This window comes from Alosa sapidissima, chromosome 8 (assembly GCF_018492685.1).
Source record: "Alosa sapidissima isolate fAloSap1 chromosome 8, fAloSap1.pri, whole genome shotgun sequence".
NCBI lineage: Eukaryota > Metazoa > Chordata > Actinopteri > Clupeiformes > Clupeidae > Alosa > Alosa sapidissima.
This window is the reverse complement of record NC_055964.1, coordinates 483,087-507,570: the sequence shown is the minus strand read 5'-3', so window position 1 is coordinate 507,570 and position 24,484 is coordinate 483,087. Positions and strand designations below refer to the sequence as shown.

The 24,484-nt window shown below is 39.3% G+C and overlaps 1 protein-coding gene across 9 annotated transcripts in view; it reads left to right on the top strand.

The window, feature by feature from the left end:
- Positions 1-24,484, top strand: part of LOC121715455 (WSC domain-containing protein 2-like) — a 189,310-nt gene that overhangs the window by 60,400 nt on the left and 104,426 nt on the right. For 5 of the 9 annotated variants that reach the window (XM_042101216.1, XM_042101221.1, XM_042101218.1 and 2 more), the window contains exon 2: positions 19,705-20,557. The exons of 1 other annotated variant lie outside the window; for it this stretch is intronic. In XM_042101216.1, the coding sequence (XP_041957150.1) occupies positions 20,176-20,557 (382 nt within the window). In that variant the 5' untranslated portion in view covers positions 19,705-20,175. Of the gene's footprint in view, positions 1-9,471; positions 9,617-19,704; positions 20,558-24,484 lie in introns of those variants that run through there. 3 more of the 9 variants (XM_042101222.1, XM_042101215.1, XM_042101217.1) reach the window with 2 other exon arrangements.

The window sequence follows — 24,484 nt, the reverse complement described above, 5'->3', positions numbered from 1 at the left end:
ATGCCGTCTGGGCCAGCAGATTTACGTCTATTCACCCTACTAAAAGTCTCACGCACATCAGTCTTCGTTACCTGTAGGTCGACAGCATCGGGTGGCCGCCGCGCAGCTGGTAGGCCTAGGGGGTCCGAGTTGTGGACTTCGAAGCGGGTGAAGAAACTGTTTAATTCGTCCGGGAGAGACGCAGGAAAGTCGGTAATCCTACTGGGTTTGGGTTTGTAGTCCATAACTCCCTGCAGTCCTTTCCACATGCGCTGCGAGTCACGACCGATGTAATCCTTCTCCAATTTATCTCTGTATAGTCTCTTGGCAGCTTTGATAGCTCTCCGAAGTTCGTACCTGGACCTTTTGTAGTGTTCGCTGTCTCCGGATCGGAAGGCTGTATTACGTTCTCTCAGCCACCGGCGTACGTCACTGTTCATCCAAGGCTTCTCGTTAGGATATTGGCGAGTGGTTCGTACTGAAATACAGAGCTCTACGCAGAAACGAATGTAGGCAATGACCACTGCAGTATACTCATTCAGACTCGATGCCCACCTCCTTGGCCAATCTGTCAGGTCAAAGCAGGCCATGCAGGGAAATATTGTCTGCAGTCCAGCATTGAGCTGTCCTCACCTCGGGCTGCTCGTGTTTCACTCCCTAGCAAAAGCACGGAAAGGTGGTCAGATTTCCCAAAGTGGGGTCGCGGGATGGCTCTATAGGCTGCCTTGATCGTGGAGTAGCAATGATCGAGAGTCTTGTTGCCTCTGGTGTGGCACTTGACATGTTGGTGGTACTTGGGTAGTACAGACTTGATGTTACAGTGGTTAAAGTCTCCTGCTACGATAGAAACAGCATCAGGGTACAAATTCTCCAGCTTGCTCTTGGCCCAGTACAGTTCATCCATAGCCGCTGTAGAGCTGGCTTGTGGTGGTATGTAAACACACGTAAGCAAGATGCAGATGAATTCCCTTGGGAGGTAAAATGCACCTCACAGTTCCAACACCGGTGAGCATGACTTAGAGACTGTTTCCACATCAGTACACCACAAGTTATTAATCAGAAAGCACACACCACCTCCCTTAGTTTTTCCGGTGTTCAACTTGGAGCGGTCCATGCGATGTACTGAGAACCCTTCCGGTTGGATGGCCTGGTCGAGAATATTTGGGCCCAGCCAAGTTTCTGTAAAACAGAAAGCTGAACAGTCCCTAATGTCCGTCTGAGCGCTGATTCGGCTGTGGAGTTCATCCAGCTTGTTGTCCAACGACTGGAGGTTAGCAAGCAATATACTGGGAATCGGAGGCCGGGTGGGTCGCCGTCTTAGCCTCGCCAGGACGCCTCCCCGCTGGCCTCACCTTCTGCAGAGCCTTGCGGTTTCCAAGCATCAGGAACACCCAGTCTTATGCCCAGTAAAGTCTGGCAGTCGTAGACAATGGTGCATGTTACACTACAATGGTGCATGTTACACTGGTGGTAATAGCCTTAAATTAAACAAACAAACAAACAAACAAACATGTTACACTGGTGGTAGATCCACTGAGTCTCAGTAGTTTTTGCACAAAGTCAATCATGTTATCTCCTTCCTCTTCTTCAGCAATACCATAGATTTGTATGTTTTCTCTACGTACCCGACCTTCCTGGTCAATTAGTTTAGCTTCCATGTTAGCCTGGTGTTGGGATAGCCTTTTCAATAGTGTCGTAGCTGCCTTCTGCTTCCTCAAGTCTATAGCACGCACGCTATTTGTTTATCCAGCAACGGCTTTGCAAATAACAATGTCCATAGACAAGGTAGAATATGTTGCATTATTTTATGAAAGTACGATGTATTGCGACATCATGCAAGTCAAATTTGTAGTTTCTTATGTCTCATTCCATCGAACTACAGATCCGCTACCGGATTTGGCAAACTTAATAGTGTGGTTATAAGCCGATAGAGGGCCGCGAAGCGAATGCAGAAGTGCCGTTCACCCTGTTAGGAGTTGATGAACCACGGAAACAATTTTGGAAACATTATTTTAACTCATTGAGTGCCAAAAACTTAATATTAAGTTTTTCCTTCCCATGCGTTGAGTGCCAAAAACGTAATATTACGTTTTTAGCTTTTTTTTTTTTAAATTACGAAACTAGACTGGAAATGGAAATGAAATATATGACGATCGAAAACTCATGAAAACGCACAATCTGGACATTTTATCTAGACATTTTATCATAACTCTGTTGCCGCTTTGGGTCGAATCAGTGATGCATGCACGTCATGTCAAAACCAGGCCATTTTCGTGGGTCTATCACTAGGTGGCAGTCTCGCCAGGTCTCGCTGATCACTTCCCGGAAATTTTACACAAGTAAGTAACATATTTCATGAAAGACGTTATATCTCCATTTTTAGAAAAAACAGCGATTTTGATGAAAACTAGCCACTGTTTAGCTTGGGATTTCTCAGGAACAGAGGCGTGTAGAAATACACGGTTTGCACCCACCGAGAGCTTAAAGTCTCACCTTTTAATCGAGCCATGTGTTCATAGCTATAACACAGAATATGCTGTGGCTGTACAAAAATCATCAACAATAGTCTAGATCAGGGGTGGGCAAACTTTTTGGCTCAAGGGGCCACACTGGGTTTGGAAAATTGGCCGGCGGGCCGCACAACACCCCCCCCCCCCCCCCCCCACGACACACACACACATTAAAAAAAAAAAAACATTTAATAGCCTATAATTTATTATGACAAAATATTTCTTTTAAAATATGAATTGCTTAAAAATACTGCTAATTTTATGTTGTTTAACAAATGTATAAATTGTGCACTGTCGCTTTAAGACAGTCGCTTTAATTCACGTTTATTTCTCAATGATCTTCTGCCTGCTACGGTATGGCCCTCTCACACTTTTTAAATGGTCAGTAGTGGGAACTACTGCTGCCTTCATGATTTCCTTTTAAAAGTTTCTTATAAGAAGGAGATATCAATTATCAACAATGACAAGCCAGCTGGAACCTGCGGCTCTCTCTCCCTCTGGTGAGTGCAGACGCGTTCCCAATTAAATGGATCGCATGTTCACGTTAGATCTGCTGCAAAGGAGATGACTAAGAGTTAACTTGGTTTAACATGATGCTATCTCTATTTAACATGAAGTTTTGACATTGACATTGTAAACGTTCTCTAAGGAGAGTGAAAAGCAGTTTGCAGTAAAGTTAACCAACGTCGTCTCTATCGCAGGAAAAAAATAGCGAGCAGCCTGATAACCAAATGAAATGCTCAGCGGGCCGGATGAAAGTGCTTGGCGGGCCGGATCCGGCCCTCGGGCCGCAGTTTGCCCACCCCTGGTCTAGATTGCTGGCACTCTAGGACAAAGCTCCCGAAAACAGCTTGGCATTCAATGAGTTAAGGTACAAAAAACTCTTTGGTGTTGCTTTAATGTAAGTAATCAACCCATAGTAATATCTGCTAGTTAAAAAAACTACCCTCTTCACCTGTAGTGCCTCACCTTAAAGGAATCTATGAATCGTTACAAAATGAGAGAGGGAGAGAGACTAGTCTTTCAAAAATCTTTTCCAAATCTTTTCAAAGTCTTCTGGTGTAAGGATGACATTACTTGAAGTCGGCAAACCAATTTCCTGTTTGTTGACATGGCTGTCAACAAGCACCTGAAGATAAGATGAGTGCTTTAGTTGTACTAATTTCCTGACTAATCCAGGTCAATACCCTTATTTGAATTGTGTATTCTCTTGTCTTCCCATGTTGAAGAATGACTAGGGCATTTCACCTCTGTGTGACTTTATTTTCATACTTTATTGAAATGAATCATGTTCATGAATGCGGTTTGAAAACACTTTGATTACCATAAAAACATTTCAGTAAAATTATAAATAATTGTGGCATATGTGTTTTTGTTAAAAATGTTCATTTGTTTATCAGGATTCTGCTTATTAGAAAAAAATGTATGCTGTTGAAGGTGGGATTTCCCCATTATTAGTATTACACAACTAATAATGTAAGAAAAATTGTGAAACCTAAGACGGAAATAGAGATTGTTCTAGAGCAGGGGTGTCCAAACTATTACTTTTTCTGCTGTTAATGAATGTGTGTGTGTTGTCTGTATGCTACCGAGACCTTGAATTTCCCCTGGGGATCAATAAAGTATCTATCTATCTATCTATCTATCTATCTATCTATCTATCTATCTATCTATCTATCTATCTATCTAAAGAAACTTTTCAAAAGAAATCGCGAAGGCAACAGTAGTTCCCACTACTGACCATTTATAAACTGTGAGAGGGCACAGCCATAGGCACAGCACTAGCCATAGGCTATATTTGAGTGGAGCTGGCAAAATAGTCTTGAACTACAACAAAATTTCTTTGTCATTCAAATGATACAAAATGTGTATATGTGTATATATATATATATATATATATATATATATATATATATATATAGAGAGAGAGAGAGAGAGAGAGAGAGAGAGAGAGAGAGAGAGAGAGAGAGAGAGAGAGAGAGAGAGAGAGAGAGAGAGAGAGAGCGCTTGTGCAAAATTCCAGAATTGAATTGAAACTGGCTCTTAAATTCCAATTCAATTCTTGAATTTCACTTGCATTTCAATTGAGGTAACAAACAGGAAGCAGAATTGCAATTTGAATTGTGCTCATGATTATATATATATATATATATATAAATAAAATGTTTTGTATCATTTGAATATAAATATGTGTCATTTAATATATAAATATATATATATAAAATGCACCATGCTTTGTGGAATATAGATGAAAAACAAAAATGTAATTCTATCATTGCTTGTTTCTCCACCCCCACCCCCGCCATACACACTTTTACATGGTTAGCAGTAACATTTAATGGGCCATTGAGTATGATGAGGATTACTGTGTTTTTTTTTCTCTAGAGACGAGGCTTATTTTTTTTTAATCCTCATGTGAAGCAGCTAAAGGCTAATCCTGTGACTGAGTGCTGGATCATTAGACTGAGAGCATTTTGACATTTGATACATGTAGATTTTTCCTCTGGTTTTCATGCCATTTTTTTCCATTTTTCCAAATTCCATTTTCACCATCTCAAGGCTTTCCTCAAGGTGCAGGGGAAAGAATCTATTATGTATTTCTGTATCTGATTGTATCACTCACAAAAAATAGAATAGTATCACTCACAAAAGTAAAATACCAGGAGTTGAAAAGAAAAAAATGATGAGTACCTTTGTGATTAATGTTGCCAACAAATGAACCTTCCATTTTTCTCTGAATAATTTAAAATGAGCAAAAGTAATTGTCGGGCACCCATCATTGTTTGTATTTCATGTTTACGTTGTTTTTCTTCCAGATTCTTTTATTTATTTTTTTCTTTCAGTAATTTTGTGTAAACGACACACACAAAAACACACACATGCAGGCAGGCAGGCACACACACACAAAGACACAGACACACACATCATTACCCCCTAACAAACACTCACAAGTGAACCCACACACACACACAGAAGCACACCTACACAAAAACAAACACATTTACATACACAAAAGTAGGGGATGAAGCAGGAGAGGGAGACAAATTGAGCTATTTGTTTTTGCGGAGAAAATGTGTAGGACTGGGCAAGAGAGAAAAAATATAAATAAATTCATTCATTAATTAAACATAAAAATAACCCTGAGTTTTGAGGTTAATTAGTGTTGAGGAAGATAATAACAGTTCAGCATCCTGGTGGCTTGTGGATAGAAACTGTCTCTGTATCTGCTGATACAGGTCTGCATACTACTGTACCTTCTACCAGATGGTAGGAGGGTGAAGAGACTGTGGCTGGGATGACTGGGGTCAGCGAGGATCCGCTTGGTCTTTCTCCTGCAGCGCTGGCTGTAAAGGTCCTGAATAGTTGGTAACTCAGTCCTTGTAATGTGCTGCGCTGACCTGACCACCCTTTGCAGAGCTTTGGGTCATTCCATGTGAAATCACCCAATTTCAGCAAAATTTGGCAGGTGATCATCTCCGAAAAAATCTGAAAAAATTCACAGGTGTTTGTAGACCGAATCTATGCATAGATCTTAAATAGTATAGGCACTGATAGGTTGAAGCTGGTGTTGATGGCAATTATGATAAATATAAATCCTCTTGCTGCATGATGACCAGTCAGTCGTGTTGATGTACTTGATCAGTTTATTTTCTCTAAATAAGATTTATGGGTGATTAGTATGTTGTTAATGTTGCAATAATTATTTGGAGCAATTCAACTATGAACCATAAACTGTGTGTTTAGATTAGATATGTGCAGCAAACAAGTGACGCTCTTACTCTTACATTGACTTCCATTGTATCAAAAGAGCACCACAAGTGGTGCAAAGTGGTACTGCAGATCCAGTACAAATTCAGTAGATTTATAGACAATATTTTTCAAAAATCTTATCTCCATAAAGAAACTCAGCAACAAGCCCAAATTTTGGACAGATGATTCTCACATACAGAATGATATATGGTAAAATTGTAAAAAATCCTGTTAACTGTCCACGTGGTGAAATGAGAAGATGAAAATGGTCTTGAAATTAAATCAAGCCCAATTTAAAAGAAATGCTCTGACAATATGATAATGATAATAACCAAAGTTAATGCATGGACATTAGAGTTTAGATTCTCTGCCCAAGCCCGAACTTGATGGCCGATATTTCCAGTCACTATCCTCAGGCCGGGCCTGGCCGGGTCCTTGATCAAGCATTTGTATTTTTATTTATTTTTTTATTTTTGATCATTAGCATTTGTGTTTATTTTTTATTTTTTATCATTAGCCTACTTGGGTGGGGAGCTATGCCATAGTCAGAAATATTCTATATTTTGCAAAGTAGGCCTAAGTAACGAATGTGTACAGTTATACAAGTTAAGCTACAAAATTACAAAATGTCATTTACAATTTCATCTGTGCAACACGCGTCATGCACAGCTTCTCCACTCGCACACATCACACCAGGCCTGCTGTGCTGTATTGTGTAGCTTAAGTGCAACGTTAAGCTTGAAGATGTAAAGAAAAAAATAAAAACAGGAGAAATAACTTTGATCAAGTTTGGAGAAAAGTTGGAGGTATGCATTTGTTAGGTATGCTTTGTCACGTGCATTAAGTGCGCACGGAGCATGAAGAAGCCTTGCCATGGCAGAAATAATGATAGTCAGCCTTCAATGTCCTTTGGACTGATGCGCCACCCTCCACCTATCTACTAATCGCAAAGTCAGTAGTGTTTCGGCATCCGGGTTGGCAACCTCGAGTCAGGGGAGAGGGGTAGGGCATACACCGCTCTACAGTAATTTGAAAGTGATTGCAGTAGCAGTTTTGGCCACAATCTTACATATGGTTCCTTTAGGATAGCCTAATTCTAAACATATTATTGTAGCTCAAACTGAATTGTAGTTGAGAATGTCAGTTATAATGGCCCATGTATTTAAAAAATGTCGGGTTTAAATCGGGCTCGGGCTCATAATTACAGTTAGTGTCAGGCCGGGTCGGGCTTGATTATTTGGGCCCGATCTAAGCTCTAATGGACATGACCTTATAATCCATATATGAGTGGGAAAAAAATCTGATGAATTTGTGTTACATTTTTTGAATGAGAAGCCCTCAAAGGTGATGTCTTTTCACATAATGAATTTATAGCCATGTTCAGAGCTTTGCAGAGGGGAAATTACACAAGATACGTCTGATCTGATTGAATTTTTTAAAGGACAATTCCGGCGCAAAATGAACCTAGGGTTTAATAACACATGTGTACCGAGTTCGACCGTTCACTGGGATTTGTTTTCATGCTAGTCGAATGTGACCAGTTTTATTGCAATCCGCTAATTAGCATTTAACGCTAGCCTTGAGCATCGCTAGTAGTGGAGCAGGTCCACTACTAGCGATGCTCAACTACGTAAACAAAATCATACCTTATGAATCGTTATGCAGGTGGACCAAACCATTTTGCGCTTTAGCAAGGGACAGTGCGAGTAACCTTAGACCTTAGACCAGGGGTGTCAAACTCCTATTAGGTAGTGGACCGGATTTGTTGGTATGAGACCTTGTGGGGGGCTGTCATTGTCATTATCATTTTTCTGCATGGGTATCAAAGTGTTGTTTGATTATATCACTTATGAGCAAACAAGTACACAATAATATACTGCTCTTTCTCTCTTGAAATGCCCTGCTTATTCCTTGCTGAGGATGGTTGCTAGGTTTAATCAATTTGTTATATCATAGAAATATTGCTTATAACACATTGTTGACAACTTTATAACACATTGTTAACAACTTTAGCTGCTGGCTGCAGCAACTCAAGGTGGGTAAAACCAATTGTTTTAGTTTTTTTCGTACCCCCCTCCCCCCAAAGAAAAGTACATTTGAAATGAACTACCTTTTACTTTAATTGAGTACATTTTCATATGGGTAATTTAACTTGTACTTAAGTAATATTTCATCAAAGTATTGGCACTTTTACTTACATTGGTACAATATTTTTGTACTTTTTCCATCTCTGCCTGTCAGCCACTGGGTGATTTGACACGGAATGACCCCTTTGTGGTCATGGGCGGTGCTATTACCTGTGATGCTGTGATCCATTGTTTGCTTGTCCTTGCTTTATTATTGTATACTTTTGACAGTAGCCAGTGGGCTATACTAGCGAGGTATGTTGCGCTCAAAGCCAGGGTATGCTGTGATACGAAAGTGGCTCTGTTTCAGCGTCGCTGTATCACCATCTTATGCTGTCAACCAAACCTGGTCGGGAGCAAGTTATGTGATAAGTTATAGCTCAAATCGTGTAAAACTACCGCCCACTGACCAATCAATTATCTTGAAAAACGAAGTTATCTCACGTGTAGGATTCTGTCATATGTCTTACGATATGAGCTCCTCCTCTACAAACATTTTGGATTTCAAATGCGCTTAGTTTTGTGCGCATTGTGTTGTGTGTGCAAACATGCAACTATGGACGTGCATACCATACAACATCGGATGACAATCGATTTATTTGATGCTATAGGCTAGACACTAAAAGACCGCAGTGTAGCTTACCCTATCACTCATAAATGTGGAAGTAATTGCTTTTTAATATAGGCGGTCTTGTGTGTCTCCACGTTTGACGATTGGCCAACATCATCACAACACCGAGAACGCGCACAGATCTGAACTGAAAGCCTAGTTTGACAAATATATCAAGTAACTGCTATCGTAGTATCACTTAACTTATACCCTTGAGTCAAGGCTTTGTGTAGCCTGGATATGTCTAGATAGTATTGTCTTCGTATTATACCCTACAGGTGTACATGTGTTCTGTTATGTCTTTTTCTGTGTGTCACTTTGTAGGCCTACTTTGCTTTTGAGTTGCGCATGTGTTGCGAGTTCCCCTTGTTTCCCCATTAGTGGTCTTAATTGAGTACCCTGGCTGGCTGATTAGGAGAGCCCTGTGATTGGGTAATTGGCTGTTGGGAGTGCTAGGGGCTCTTCTTTTTCTTGTATGCATGTATTGTGCTGTGTGGCAGTTGCTGTAAGCTGCCAGATTTATTTGCAGTGTTTTCTCCAGTTGGATGCGTGACTTACCCGACTGAAACATTTAACAGGCCGGATATAGAGTCAGTCTTTTCCAGTCAAGGCTACAGTTTTGCTGTGAGGATGACAAGCAGGTGTAGTGCACATCTGTTTCTCTCGCTCCTGTATCTCGAAATTTGTCAAGCAGGGTGCCCGACTCAATAGGCCTACTAAAATGCCTACAGATTTAAATGCAAGCTGTGGTGATCAGCAAGCTTTCTAATTAATCCAAAAAATTAAGGCCACCTGAAATATTGGCTGATTGAACAATGTTATGCCCATGCATTAGCTATAGCGTCAGTTGCACAAAATAATATAGCCTAATGAGCATGGTGCCTTCTTCAAACTCTCTTTTTCTCACTTCTAGCCTTGGCTTTGTGCGTGTTACTGAGTGATGTTTGTGGACATTGTTATACAAACAGCCAAGTTTTAGCCTATTTAATATTTGCCACGCTTACGGTGTTCATTTTAGGACATCCTCAGACTCAGGTGTCAGACTCAGAAAAACATCGGTCATCTTCAGACAAAACAGCCTCAGCGTCAGAAAAACCTCTGTCATCTTCAGACAAAACTGCCTCAGCGTCAGAAAAACCAGACTCAGGTGTCAGACTCAGAAAAACATCTGTCATTTTCAGACAAAACTCCCTCAGCTTCAGAAAAACTTCTGTCATCTTCAGACAAAACTGCCTCAGCGTAAGAAGAACCTCTGTCATCCTCAGATAAAACTGCTTCAAACCAAACTGCCTCAGAAAAAGTGGAGTCAGGTCTCAGAAAATCAGGTCTCAGAAAAAACGCTGTCAGAAAAAACAGAGTCAGACGAAAAAGTCTCAAATGAAAAGTTATTGTGGGGACAGAAGAAGACGACGGATACAGAACGGTGAGTTTAATATTATGCTTAATACGTTATTCTGTCACTGGCAGGGTAGGAATTTCACGGCGGCCACGACGGCCGTGGTAGCCCCTTGCGTTGGCCGTGAAGCCCCTTTGAAAATCATAGGTTTACAGGCCACGGTGGCCTTGGTGCCCCCTTCTTTCAATATTCTGCTTTGTGTCCTACTAATAGCGATTTTTATTTAGCCTGCGGCCTGTCAAAATAATCTTAGCATTCACAGCGCAAATTAATTTAGTCTTTTACGCAGTGGAGAAAGTGACATCGCAAGAAAGTGCGTCCAAATTCACCCATTCTTCTCAGTTGAACTACTCGCGAAGTAGCCTATTCATCACACAGACATCACAAGTGATGTCACATGAAAGAGCTTTTTCTCAGCTTTTAAACGATGTTAGCCGATAATTGCTGTGTTGAACGGTTCGCGAGAAAAGTAAATAATATAATTAAATTTAATCATACATTCTACTGAAGGTTTTGCGTCCATGATCTCCCTACCCATTCATCTCGGTGGAATACTTTACGAACCCTTCTTTTAACACGTGACAAACCACATATCAGAATAAACAGCAGACCTTACCGAACATAAAATTGTAAAGCAGTCCCCTGTACAGTTAGCCGTTCCAGAGTAATCCAGTTTTGAATTTGCAGTAAATTTCGACATGCATTGATGTCTCCAAATTTGGGCTTTAAGTTTTACAATGTGTTTAAATTGTTCCACACGATTTCATAACGGGCCAAATACAAAATAAATGTTACAAATATCGCCTAGATATTGGTAAATCAGAGGACAGCTGACTAAGAGTTTATGAAAGTAGCCTAATCACAAAATGCTAAGCATGCATCTAGGCTATTTGAGTTTCTTAAAGATGAGCTGTGCTTAAATTTAAATTGTTCAATACATGATTTCATAGCAGGCCAAATATAAAATAAATGTTATATATAGCCTAGATATCTGTTTTTATTAGATGATCAGATGATTTACAGTTATATGTAATATGTCATGTTTCATGTTTTGTTATGTTTCATACAATGATGCAGGTCTACTGCAGTGAATAGGCTAAATACAACTTTGATCATTTTTATAGCCTACTACTGTATAGTTAACTTTGGCCTTGGTGCCCATGTGGCCTTTGTGCCCCCCACCAAATATGCCCAACTGAAGGCCAAGTGGCCTTGCCCCCAGAATGGTGAAATTCCAAGCCTGGTCACTGGCTTGGAATTTCACTATGTTATATTTGTTATACTATGTTATATTTCACTATTTCACTATTCACTATGTTATATTTGGTGCTTGGTTAGATGTAGAAATTATAAGTAAAGGTAGAAAGTGATCCAATGGTATACACATTGTAGGAAATCCATGGATGTAACTTAGCTAACCTCACTTCGCTAGTAACATTAGCAGCTGCTGTAAGGCACATTCCGGAGTAAGCTACGTATTACATACAGCAAAATAATTTGTTTTTCGTAGGATTACGGTACATTCAATGAGCTAGGGAAAAGTGGGTTAAACATTTTTCCACCACGAAAGTCCAGAACGACACCTGGAGCATTATTTCTTACTTTTGCTAACCGTTTCCCAGTTGTACACTACCTACCAGTAAGAAACCTGCATCATTATCATCACATCATTATTCCCAAACCCCCATAAAGACAAATGTGCTATGTCATGATGTAATACCATATAATACCATTATGATAATACATTAAATAGCAGGTACCAACAACAAGGCACATTTCTCTAAATAAGTTAAGATAACATCTCATATCAAATGAATTCAACAACGCTGCAGTTATTGTCCCCTGGGGATTACATTTCAAGTACCTGTCTATCTTTATGTCTGTCTATTATTGTTGTGCAATGACAATGACAACTGCTAACGTTTTATAATGGTATTATATGGTATTACATCATGGCATAGCACATTTGTCTTTATTTAATACTTTTCTGAGACCTGACTCCACTTTTTCTGACAGTGTTTTTTCTGAGACCTGACTCCACTTTTTCTGACAGCGTTTTTTCTGAGACCTGACTCCTTAGAGATGTTTTTCTGAGGCAGTTTGGTTTGAAGCAGTTTTATCTGAGGATGACAGAGGTTTTTCTGACGCTGAGGCAGTTTTGTCTGAAGATGACCGATGTTTTTCTGAGTCTGACACCTGAGTCTGAGGATGTCCTAAAATGAACACCGTACACGCTGTTCATTCTAGATCCTGAACAAATCAGCGTAACTGAAGAAGCAGTAATAAAGCCAATTTATGTAGACCTATTTGTGTAATTCTTTTCACAGCACTGTCTACGCGTTCAGTGAACAGAGTAGGCTACCCAATATATTGCAGACGCGCAGCAGTCATTTTGGATGCGTATAGCCTAGTTTCAAGCAAAAAATACTTAAAGTAAACATCTCAAAAAATTCAGGTGCACCCAAATACTGTAATGTGCTGTTGTACCTAAATTAAAAACTGTTTCAGATGGGAGCCACCAACCCCAGTACTAGAGACTACCATCCCCCTGACTATGAGGCTGATTTCTGCGCTTGTGAATCAATGACAGCTTATTTCCATGACCGTAGCCAGCAGAGACGGGCCAAGAGCAGCTTCACACATCAGATCAGCTTGTGGGCCATTAGACGATCACCCCCCCACTTGAACTCAAGCAGGATCTTCCGACAAAATTGTGTGTGCCTTTGCTAGGAGAGAGGAAAGATAGAGAGCGTGCATAAGTGACAATTATTTCTGGTGGTAGCAGAGTAATGGATACCTACAAGAATTGTTTCGAATAAGACAAAAAAAAGATGTAGGCAATGAATGAAATGTTAGGTATCCGTGCGCAGGGGGTTTGGACAGCGGGTTAAGTGAAATAGATCAACTTATTCTGTTCTTGCTCTTTGTCTCACGATACAGCCCATACTGAAACCTATAGAAAGCTCCAGACGAATAGGCAAGATGTTTTGTGGTGCGTCAGAAAATGAGACATTTTATTTTTCTATTTTTTCCCGAAAAGTGGGGTAGCCACTGGCCTCGTGACCTCATGAGCTAAACCATTAATGAAAGCAAACAAATATAAGCAAAAGTCAGATGCTTCTTCATAAAATAACAAAGACACCTTCATAAACAATAACAAGTTGTATCGTGAGACTGTGTGTCGCTTGGAGCTGCATGTCACTTGCAGCAGGCTATATTAAAAGCAGAGGATTTTCAATTTGCTTCAGGATTTAATTCACTTTTGGATTGTTTGATTATAGTGCTAAATGTTGGGACTGTCGCAGGAGATGTACTGTAGGCAGACCTGGCGGCAGATAGAAATTCACGGACGAGCATGACATTTTTCCAAGAGGGGCACAAATTGATCAATGATGCGGGAACTTAAATAGGCCATTAATAGACACTGGAGTGGAGTTACAACAACTGAATTCAAACTGATATCTAGTGCCAAAAATGACTAACGTTTATAATATATAATTACACTACTTATAATTACAAGCTTACACTTGACAAAACATTCTAATATGAAAATGTAGATGTTTAGGGTAACCTATTGTTGTAAAAGTGCAAACCCTTTAAGAGATCCCCGTGTGCAGGGATGGGGAGAGAAAACGAGAGGGGATATGTGTGTTACAACTGAGATGCATATGGAGAGAGTCGTGCTGATGAGACTGGAGAGTCAAATTCAAAATAATGCAAAAAATAAATCCGCAGATAAAACTGAAATCCTTGTTCATTTGCTAACCACATTCAGATAGAGGGAAAGAGAGTTAGCCCCGAGGATACGGATAACTTCGGCCCTAGAGCGGTAACATGAAGCTCCCCCATGTTCTCCGACTAGGTCAGAAGAAAAACTGTAAAGTTTAACGCTATCAAACAAATCCAGAAACTATTAGGCCTACTTCTACTAACTACAATATGAGACATAGCCTACCTGCGAGCAGATAAGCCATATTTGTCATCGGCAGGGGTTAGTGCAGAAGTGAAATAGGCTAGCCTAAACTGCGCCATTAAAACCTCCTCTCCATAAAGGTGATAAGATATTAAGGCTTAGCTAATGTTTCTGATTGATAAGCTACTGAATAATACCGATTTTACAAGTTTCATTTGCAACTTGCTATATTGACAAACCTATAATATAGGCATACATTAAATTAATGTTCAAACTCAGGCTCTCATGCATTAGATTAGATTAAATGCATCTAATCAGAAGTGAAAAAAGAAGAAAAGTGCAATGTGATATACAAAGTATAGGCAGGTGGTGCATAGACAGGTCAAGAAATATCGTGCAGTGTAGACAGTAGTATACAGTTGATTTACAGAAGGTGGTTTAGAGTAATATGAATTAAATATAAATGTGTGCAGTGTATTAATAGAATATGAAATGAAAACATAATAAATACGGATATTCAGTATGAAAATAAACATATATGTACAGAATGTACAGCTATGTGCAGTGTGGTAACATTACACGAGTTTGCAAAGCGAGTCTCAAGTTGGCAACATTCTGGGATAAAGTGAGCGGTAAAGGTGACATAAGATTAACCTGCTCTTGATGTCTAGGCATCGCAGGTCAAGGCAACTCGTATTGCTTTCTGTAAGGCCCCTGTGACCTGTTCTTTTGTCTCTTGTTATAGTTTAGGTATCGCTTTTTCGGTAAAAAGGCGACGAGATGGTATTAGTATACCTAGGCTCAGTTATGTGCATCATATATTGAAAGCCTTCATTGTCTACCATGCTGTATCTTTTGAAATGCAATAAGCTATGGATTGAGTTATTTTCTTTGCCTGTTCAGAATTCAGTGGGAGTTTAGAGCATTGAAAGAGAGTGCATTGGTTGACTGGCATGTTAGGTACTTTAGGTTGTTGTTTCTCCACGTCTTTAATGTTAATCTCTGGGTGATGGCATACCATGTGAGTTCTCAAGTTTGTGGTGTTACCAAAATACTTAACTTTCGCTTTGCAAAGCCTGCATATAGCATATAGCCTGCATTCTATCAAGTTCCGTCTTCCCCTCGTGGCTATAAAAGCCGAAATGTGCCCAAACTCTTGCCTTCAATGAGGATGGAGCAGGTTGAATACATGTAGTTCTTTCTGAGGTTTGCCATTGTTTGCACCGTGCCGACTAAACTACTGCTCCTGCTGCACTCGTTCTTTTGAGTGCCCAGGTGTCAGTGTCAATTCGATGCAGCACCATCTATGGGAATGGCAAGCTTAACTCATTGTATACACGCCATTACAAAACAGAAAAAATATTTATATGAATTGATTTTTGGAATTCTGTGAGTTGATTTTGAATCTGTAGAGCTTGAATTTTTTTGCACGCCCCTATCTTCTACCACTATCCCTAAAAGGCCCTAACCTTTTTTAGCACCCTTCTCTTAGGCATCAATTCAGGTTTTATCCACAAAAGTGAGAGTCACCGAAAAGCATGCTCTTTGCATCCCTGAATGAGCAACATTGTGCTACTCTATTTGTGGCTTTTGATATAGTTGACCACTGTTTGTTTTTACACTAATTATCATTAATTGGCTTTAACCTTATGAGCAAGATAACAGTTATCTTACTGGTCAACATAGAATCAAGTTTTGTAATATTGAAATTGTGTAATTGTTTTTCCTTGGGCTTATACTGTTCACAATTTACAAATTGCCTCAACACTCACTTCGCCCACTCAGGTTCATATTCATGCGGATGACACAGTTATGTACTGTAGCACTGAGACTATAGACTCATATATTACAGCTTTCTTTCCCCATGCTTAAGAAACAGTTAAGTGACCTGGAGCTGGTCCTGAATTGTACCTAAACTAAACTGATTCAATTTTTCTAAAGCTAGAAACGCTGATTTTAACTATTTGAAACTGCTAGAAATGGTACTACTCTGGAAAGGGTCACCAACTAGTATCTAGGCATTTGGATTGACAAAAAGCTTGATTTTAAAACAAATGTCAATCATTTTGTGAAAAAGCTTAGAACAAAGCAGGAATTTCTCTACAAATAGATGTTGTTTCACTTTCCTAGCCAGAAAAGGTGTTATTGAGTCCGTCTTAAACTATGGTGATGTTATTTATGGGAATGCATAACATAGGACACTGAAACCCTTAGATGTTGTGTACCTTTCTGTCTTGCATTTTATCACTGGTGTAAGGCAAAATCCACTCTGAGAAGGATTACATCTAGATGAACTGACAATGGCATTATTTGCCGGATGCAGTTCCCTGCTTGAACTGCATCCATGGACTGATTATATCAGGCACCCAAGGCCTGATCAGAATGCTGCTCATTGCATCTCCTGTGTCCTTTGATAATTTTGACCAAGCCCTTCACCAGGGTCAGAGAGACTCAAGATGAGTGGTATTTCAAGTTTGTGTAATTGTACTGTGTATTAATCTAAAATATTCATGTTTGGTCTCTAATTGATCCTTGTTATATGGGCAGCAGTCTGATCATGGTTTCATCACAATCTGAAATATGTGCCATAGTTTTATAGCCCAACTAGTCCAATGTGGTCTCAGCTGGGCCTTGATTAACGAGGGTATAGTGTTATCTTATTCCCTCAAAGGGATTGGTCACTGGCAAATGCATAGGAATGAATTTTAGTGTATAAAACCAAAAAGGTTTAGGAGCTTAGCTTCTCTTCTCTGCCCTGCTCATCTACTCTTTCACACTCTTTTGTTTCTGTCTTCCCTTCCCCTTTTCTCTGACCCATTCATCTCATGTTTGGTTTTGTGTTTACTTTACGTTTGTTTTCTACAATATTCACAAGTCTAATGCATCTTACTGTCTCGTAAAGTTCTGACCTTACATTCGGAATGAAATGACCTTACCTTAAGGCGAGACACGGCAGGTGAAAACATCGTTTTTTCATGCACTGGTCAATTTCGAGATTTTGAGCTAGTATGTTACCTTAGCATGTATTCTATCACACTACTACAACAAAAAAGTCCGATTTACACATTTAGGTGTTTATTTCATTATATTGTGTCTACTCGCGCCTGTATATTTCTCCTAAATTCAGCAAAAGTTAGCATTCTAACCTTGCATGCACTCCCGCGACCGTGGTCCAAAACATAACATGTGTACTACCGTTAGAAAGCTCTGTTTTTCCTGTATCACGCTATGTGATCCATATATGGACACTTCCTTTGTATCAGCAACCAATCGCGAAAGTTCAAAGGCGAGTCTAGGCTGAGAATGGAATCTCAATGGCTGTCTTTCAAGGCTGTTTTCTCAAAATGAGTTTCCGCTCACACTCTGAGCTCAATAACTCCACTTAAGAAGCTCGTACATACACCAAACTTTCTGGATTTATGCCTAACTATATGTCGAAGATTTCTACAGAGGGGTTTGTTGATATATTATTCCTAGCCTGACTTAGATGACATTTTATGCCTAAAAACATGGAAAAAAGCGATTTTTTAAGGCTAGTGACATAATTTTCTGATTTACAGGATAACAAAAGTAGATATTCATAAATCCCTCTGTAAATGTTTTCCCATCTAATATCTGAACACAATGAAAACATAATTTTGAACTTGGCTGTATCCAATGCTCAGGTTTCGTGCCTTAAAATGTATGCAAATTAGCGCATATTTAATTAGATAATGCCTAATTTGCATATGTAAACATTAAATTACAGCAAACTTGTAATACATTGTTTTCTCATATTAATGTAAGTAATCAACTGGGGAAGTTTCATAGTGATATCTGCTTGTTAAAAATGTTACCCTATTCACCTGTAGTGTCTCGCCTTAAGTATAAGTATATATACTCTTTTGATCCTGTGAGGGAAATTTGGTCTCTGCATTTATCCCAGTCCGTGAATTAGTGAAACACACTCAGCACACAGTGAACACACAGTGAGGTGAAGCACACACTAATCCCGGCGCAGTGAGCTGCCTGCAACAACAGCGGCGCTCGGGGAGCAGTGAGGGGTTAGGTGCCTTGCTCAAGGGCACTTCAGCCGTTCCCACAGGTTGGGGCTCGAACCGGCAACCCTCCGGTTACAGGTCCGGAGTGCCAACCAGTGGACCACGGCTGTCCTGTAACCTTCTCCTGTAGTGACTAATTATTGGTTGCATTATCCACAGTTTTCTACTGAAGCTACCAAATTATTTTATTTATTTATTTTTTCTTTCACCTCAATGTATTAACTTTTCCCTTGTACACTCGGCACCATTGTAAATGAAGAGTTTGTTTCCTCAGTGTGTTTTCTGAGGTTAAATAAATAAAAAGAAAAATTACGAAATTGAAATGAAACTCAATATGAAATTCAGCTGTTACTTTGTTGGACAAAGGGTCTTGTTTTGATCAGAAAAGGATTAAAGGGACACCAGGCAACGTTTTTGTGTTAATTGCTCATCTTCGTAAGTCGGTATATGGTTAAATGACTCATTACAGGGCGAATGAAGACTGTCTCGCCTGCCACTACTGCCTGTAGGAAGAATATCCCGCTTGCTTGTGTATCATACCCGCCGACCGAAGCAGGATCAGTTTACATCCTGCATCTACAGCACAGGCTAACGAAACACTAGCGATTGTTGCAAACGTGTGTATAATGGCAGAGCCGGGGAAGAAGCAGCGAAAACCCTTGACTGATGATTCAAAGAAAAGGAAAAGAGCTTCAGACCGAGGGAGGGGGAGTTTCGTAGAGAAAAAGCATCAGGCTTGCCTGGTGTCCCTTTAACAATGTTGGTAAATAAATGTTAAAGTGAAACCTTGTGCTGATGTCCTTTCTACAATCTGATATACTGTACAGTTGTAGAAGCTGCCAAACCATGCCACTTTACTTAGTGTCTGTAATGGTACCTTATAGCTTTTTAGCATTATTAAAAACGTTAATTGCGCACATCTTACTGTACTTATTGTCTGTCATGGTGCTTTTAAAGTATGCAGTGGGGGCTTATAACTTTTAAATTTGTTGTTATGAGCAATTATAAAAGGACTAGTGAGGTAAATATACACTATCTATTATTATGAAAACATGAAGGTACATATGCATACTTAAAGAGCAATTTACAGATTCTGCTATACAGCTTTATAACAAAGTTTCATCATTGCCATTATCAAGAGGTCAAAGAAGCTTTATAATCCTTTTTGACACTTCAAGTTGTAAAGGCATACAGCAACATCATAATGCTTTATGGGTGCAGTCATGAGTATGTATAAATAGTTATTTTTCTGTTGTTTTTTGTGAAGTCAATTTAAAGTCATGAATTCCTCTGGTGGAGAAAATGTAAAAGTTCTCATGATACTTAAGGTCCTGTTGTGAAGCTCGGGATACTTAAGGTCCTGTTGTGTATGTCTTTCAGGGTAGTAGATTCCACAATGTGCGAGTGGAGCAGGAGGAGAAATCACTTCACACATCAGCGGACATAAAACCACTGGTTTGCATCGTGGGAACCATCACCATAGATCAGTTGAAGAGTCGTGGCGTCCGATCACGAGGGACAAAGCAGTTCAGCAGCTGATCATCTTTCAACCCTAGATGCTCGTCTTTCACAACATGGCTCCAGAAAACGGATAACTCTCCCCTGCTCTGAAGGAATGTAGAGAAAGAGAACTAGATACTGTTCACACACACGCACACACACAAATGCAGTAAAGGGAGAATGGAAGTGCAGGTGCAGAGTCAGTTGCTAAAGCACCAGCCTTCACCATTGTCTAAAATGCTAGTAGGCTATTTGTTCATTTAATTAATTAGCTATAACATACATATAATATGCTTTGCTGTATTGTATGACTGTAAGACTTGCCAACCTGGGGCATATGTTGGATGGACCATGGTGCGGCTTCTACTAAAGATCCAGCGCTACTTCTGGCGGAAGCCTGTGCGTTTCCTCTCCTTCCTACTTTTCTATCTTGTGGCTGGAAGTCTTGTTTACCTGCACACTGGTTTCTCCAGCAATAGTTCTGCTGGTACTAGGAATCTCCTAATGTCTGAAAAAGGCATGAGGTTAGCATCCTCTGAGGTGGGCCAAAGTCTTGGTCTTATGAGGAGGGTGTTTAGGGACACACAGAGATCACCTCATTGGCATAGACCCTCCTGGTTGAAAGAAAATGGGCAGGAAGGTCCAGAACGAAGTAGCCAGAAAAGAGACTACAGCAACAGTTTGAGCCAGGGGGTCAACCACAGAAGTACCAAAGATGTGGAAGATGGAAGATGTGAGTATGTTGTTAGTAGCACAATTTCACTGTTTTTCATAGTAGGCAGATAGACATTGCATTGATCTAGTGGTAATTTAGGAATATGATGTAGCTTTTTATGTTAATTTAATTTATTATTAATATTTCATTTTATGATACCATACAACTTCCAAGTGTGACATTTAATTGAATTTAATTTGTTTATCCTTTCTAGTAGTTACATGATCAGAGAACAATTCATTTCATAGAGCCATGTACGGTGGCTTATAGGTGCAAACGGACTGCACATTAAGAAAACATGCAAATCGACAAAACACAAGCAACTTCATCGATTTGACAACACATGCACAGCATTTAGAAAACGCGCTGCAAATTCATACAACAGAAACATTACACAAACACCCTGCAAATTCAAAACACAAACAAAATTCAGACAAGTGTTTCCGGAGGATAAATAAAAGTGATGAACATGTCTGGACATGCTTGGTGCCAATATGGTTATGCTTACAGTTATGGGATTTGGCGAACACGCTTGTCCAAAGCGACTTACAAATAAAACAATACAATAGTCAAATTAACAGTGAACAGTTTTGGAAAGACTACATTAAGGAAAATTGTAATAATTAAGCAATATGACACGAGTGGCAGTGGAAATGGTGAAGGATATTGCCACGGCTGTAATTTGGCCATAGGCATGAGGCCGAAGAGAATTACAGCTGTGGCGATATCCTATACTATCACATGAAAGATGATAACCAAAATTATTTTTCAGACTTGTGAGGCCTGCTGTTCAGACCCTGAAGGGATTTATTTTCTGTTCATTGCTTTTTGTGAGAGTGTTTCTACTTATCTCAGGCTCTTGATTTATTTTCCTTACTATGTTGAGTACAAATATGTCTTCTGAAGGCCTAAACAGAGCCCAGCCAAAAACTCCAATAAAATTTTGATCAACTTTGAGGGACAACTATGACCATGCAGGATCATCCAGACCAAGCGTGATGATTTTTCTACATACTATTCTTATTTATGTACCAGCAAGCAAAATTTGAGCCTCCTACATGGTTTAGTTCTTGCGCTGTGGGCTTGTGAACTTTGACAAAAAAAAGAGGCCGACCAAAATCGACACCCCCGCCCCCCTGTAAAATAGGCTGTATCTTGGAAAGTATTGATCTTACATAAGAGTAATTTTACAGTGTGTCTCCTGGATAACATAGGTACACCTGGTGATTTTTTCAGAATTTTTCAATTGACGTGGAATGACCCTGCTGTTCTTAGTTTCAATGTATAAAGTTAAGTAGACGTTGTAACCGTGTTATAAATCCAACAATACCCATATGATAAATACTTAACAAAGATGTATTTTCGTGTGGCGTGCTCCAATGTTCCTTCTTTCCCGATTCCCACTGACTGAAGTTGGATACTTCCAGAACTCACACCAATGGATTGTGTCTTAAAGGAGCCACACCACTTTTATGACACTAGTGCTCACTTTCTTTATTTCCCTGGCAGCAAGTCCAACATCTGATAGCTTTTGCATCGCCGTCGCTCTTAGGCTGTGGTTTGTGTATCTCACCTTCGTCCCTGCCATTTTTGTCAGCAGTTGCCCAAGTTGGTTTACACCAAGAGGGAGTCTTGTCCTACTGCTATAAACGTTTTATGGTCAATTGGTGTAACCGATTTATGTCAATTGGTGTAACCAGTATTTTGTCTAAAATACTAATAATGTACAAAAAAATTAACATGGATAATGATTTAATACTCTACCTTACTGTAATAATGGTTGTTTAAACCATTTTTACTCAAATGGTCAAAGAATAGACAGAAAACAAGATGTTTACAGCATATGGTCTTGCTCAGTACAATGAAAAACCCATATCATTTAAATTTAGAAATAAATATAGGATATTACAAAATAAACTAATAATTTCATGAGAGCAATTGCATGAACTCTAGGAGGTGTGAAATATTAGATATTTGTCATTTTTGTGGTTACACCATTTGACAATTTAACAGGCTGTTAGTTCTATCTTTTGTTAAAAAATAGCATACACGTCATATTAAATAATATGAATACAACAGAAATACAAAGTATACACTTTAGCAAACCTCAGGCATGTTTTGTTTTAAAGGTTTAAACATATTTTTAATTTTCTCATCTTACCAACCCTTATCTGTCATTGACCCATATATACAATAATATCAATGCAATCAATAGCTTAATGAAATTAAACAAATACTATAATATAATATACAAATAATAACTCATTAGACGCTTAAGTGCTGAACTAAGTGCGTGCTGAACAGATATGCCTTTAGACTAGGGCTGGGATAAACGATGATTTTTTAAACGGATAATCTAGCGATTATTTTTTCGATGCATCGATTAATCTAACGATTCATTTTTTCAGTCCGATTCCATTTCGATTCGATTATCGATTATCTCCCCATTAATTGACTAATAGCAACTTTATACATGTTGATTTACATATCTGAATGAAAAAAACATGAATTCCTTAACATTGCAATATATGTTTATTGCCCTTAAAATTCTAAAATAAAAGATTATACAAGTGCAAAGTAATGCATTCTTAGTCAGAGCTAGCATTCAATAAAGTTCAGTAGTGTATAGGTCTAATTGAGTGCCTGTCACTTTAAGACGTTTGTGAGGGAATCCTTGCAATTGTAACATTAACACAGTTAAAAGGCTGCTGATGTGTGGATGCAATTCATAATGTAGTTCAAATAACGGTTCGTACGCACTTTTAAGTCTTGGAAAACACTTTTCCATTTACATCGGGATTTTGCAAACATTCAGTGTCAGTCAATAAAATGAGCCCTGCATGAGTAACGAAATTGACAAGCAGCTGTAAGTAAGCATGCTAAACTTGCAAGACATCCAAACAGTATTCTAACGTTAGCTTTAAGATACTGCTTGATTGCATAACTTAACTTAGTTTAGTCTCCTCAATGTACTATGTTGTGATAAGACCTTAGCAGAGTTAAAGGACCAGTATGTAGGAAATAATGGAAAATAAATTGGAACCATTCCAAAAATTATCACCATATGTCATCAGAGAGTAAGGAAACATGATGAATTGAAGTAATGGCTTATTTGACAACATTACTATAACCCGTAAACCCCTGTAAAACCAGTGAAAAAAATGAGTTACGGGGCGGAATCTCTTGGAATCTTCGTTTTTGTTTTGAACGATTAATTCTAGAATAGCGTATTAATAATGGGCAGGCGCGTCCCCACATTTGGGTTGCCAAATTAGCAAAGGCCAACTGTCAACAGCTGTCAGTTGTAGTCATGAACGAGTAGCCTACGAGAGGCAGGCAAATTTCCAAAATTAAAACAAGAAACCAATTAAGTGGACATCGGAGGAGCTTCCTGAGATGGCGACGTCTTCGTTAAACGAAGAATATAAAGTCTGACGCAGAGCTGGCCATATTTCTTCATCTGCATCGCTATCTTCAGCTAAATATGTTACGTTGGTTAGAGAGGTATTTTTTGCTCTCACTGTTTCCATAATGTGTAGCTGGGTCATGGTTGGAGAAACGTTTAACCAGCTGCAGGTCAACTAACGTTAACTAAGTCTGCATTACATCTCGCAACCCAGAAGAGGCTCGCGTCTAGGTAGTCTTGAGAACGTTCACCAGTGTTTTGATTTTGGCCTACAGAACGTTCGTTAACAATCCTACAAATCCTTTAACTTTAATGCAGCAGTTTTGAACAAATTTGCGCAGCATGGTCACCGCCGTGTTCTATGCAGTGCTTCTATGTGGCAACAACAATCCTTCAACAATCGTGAATATTTTGTTAAATACACATGCAGAGGAGGGGCAGCGGGCTCGTTACGAGAGAGCGGGCGGGGCAAGGAAAGGCTGTGTGCGTAAAAAACGCAGCTCAATGACAGGATTTTATCTTATCTTTAATTTAAATAG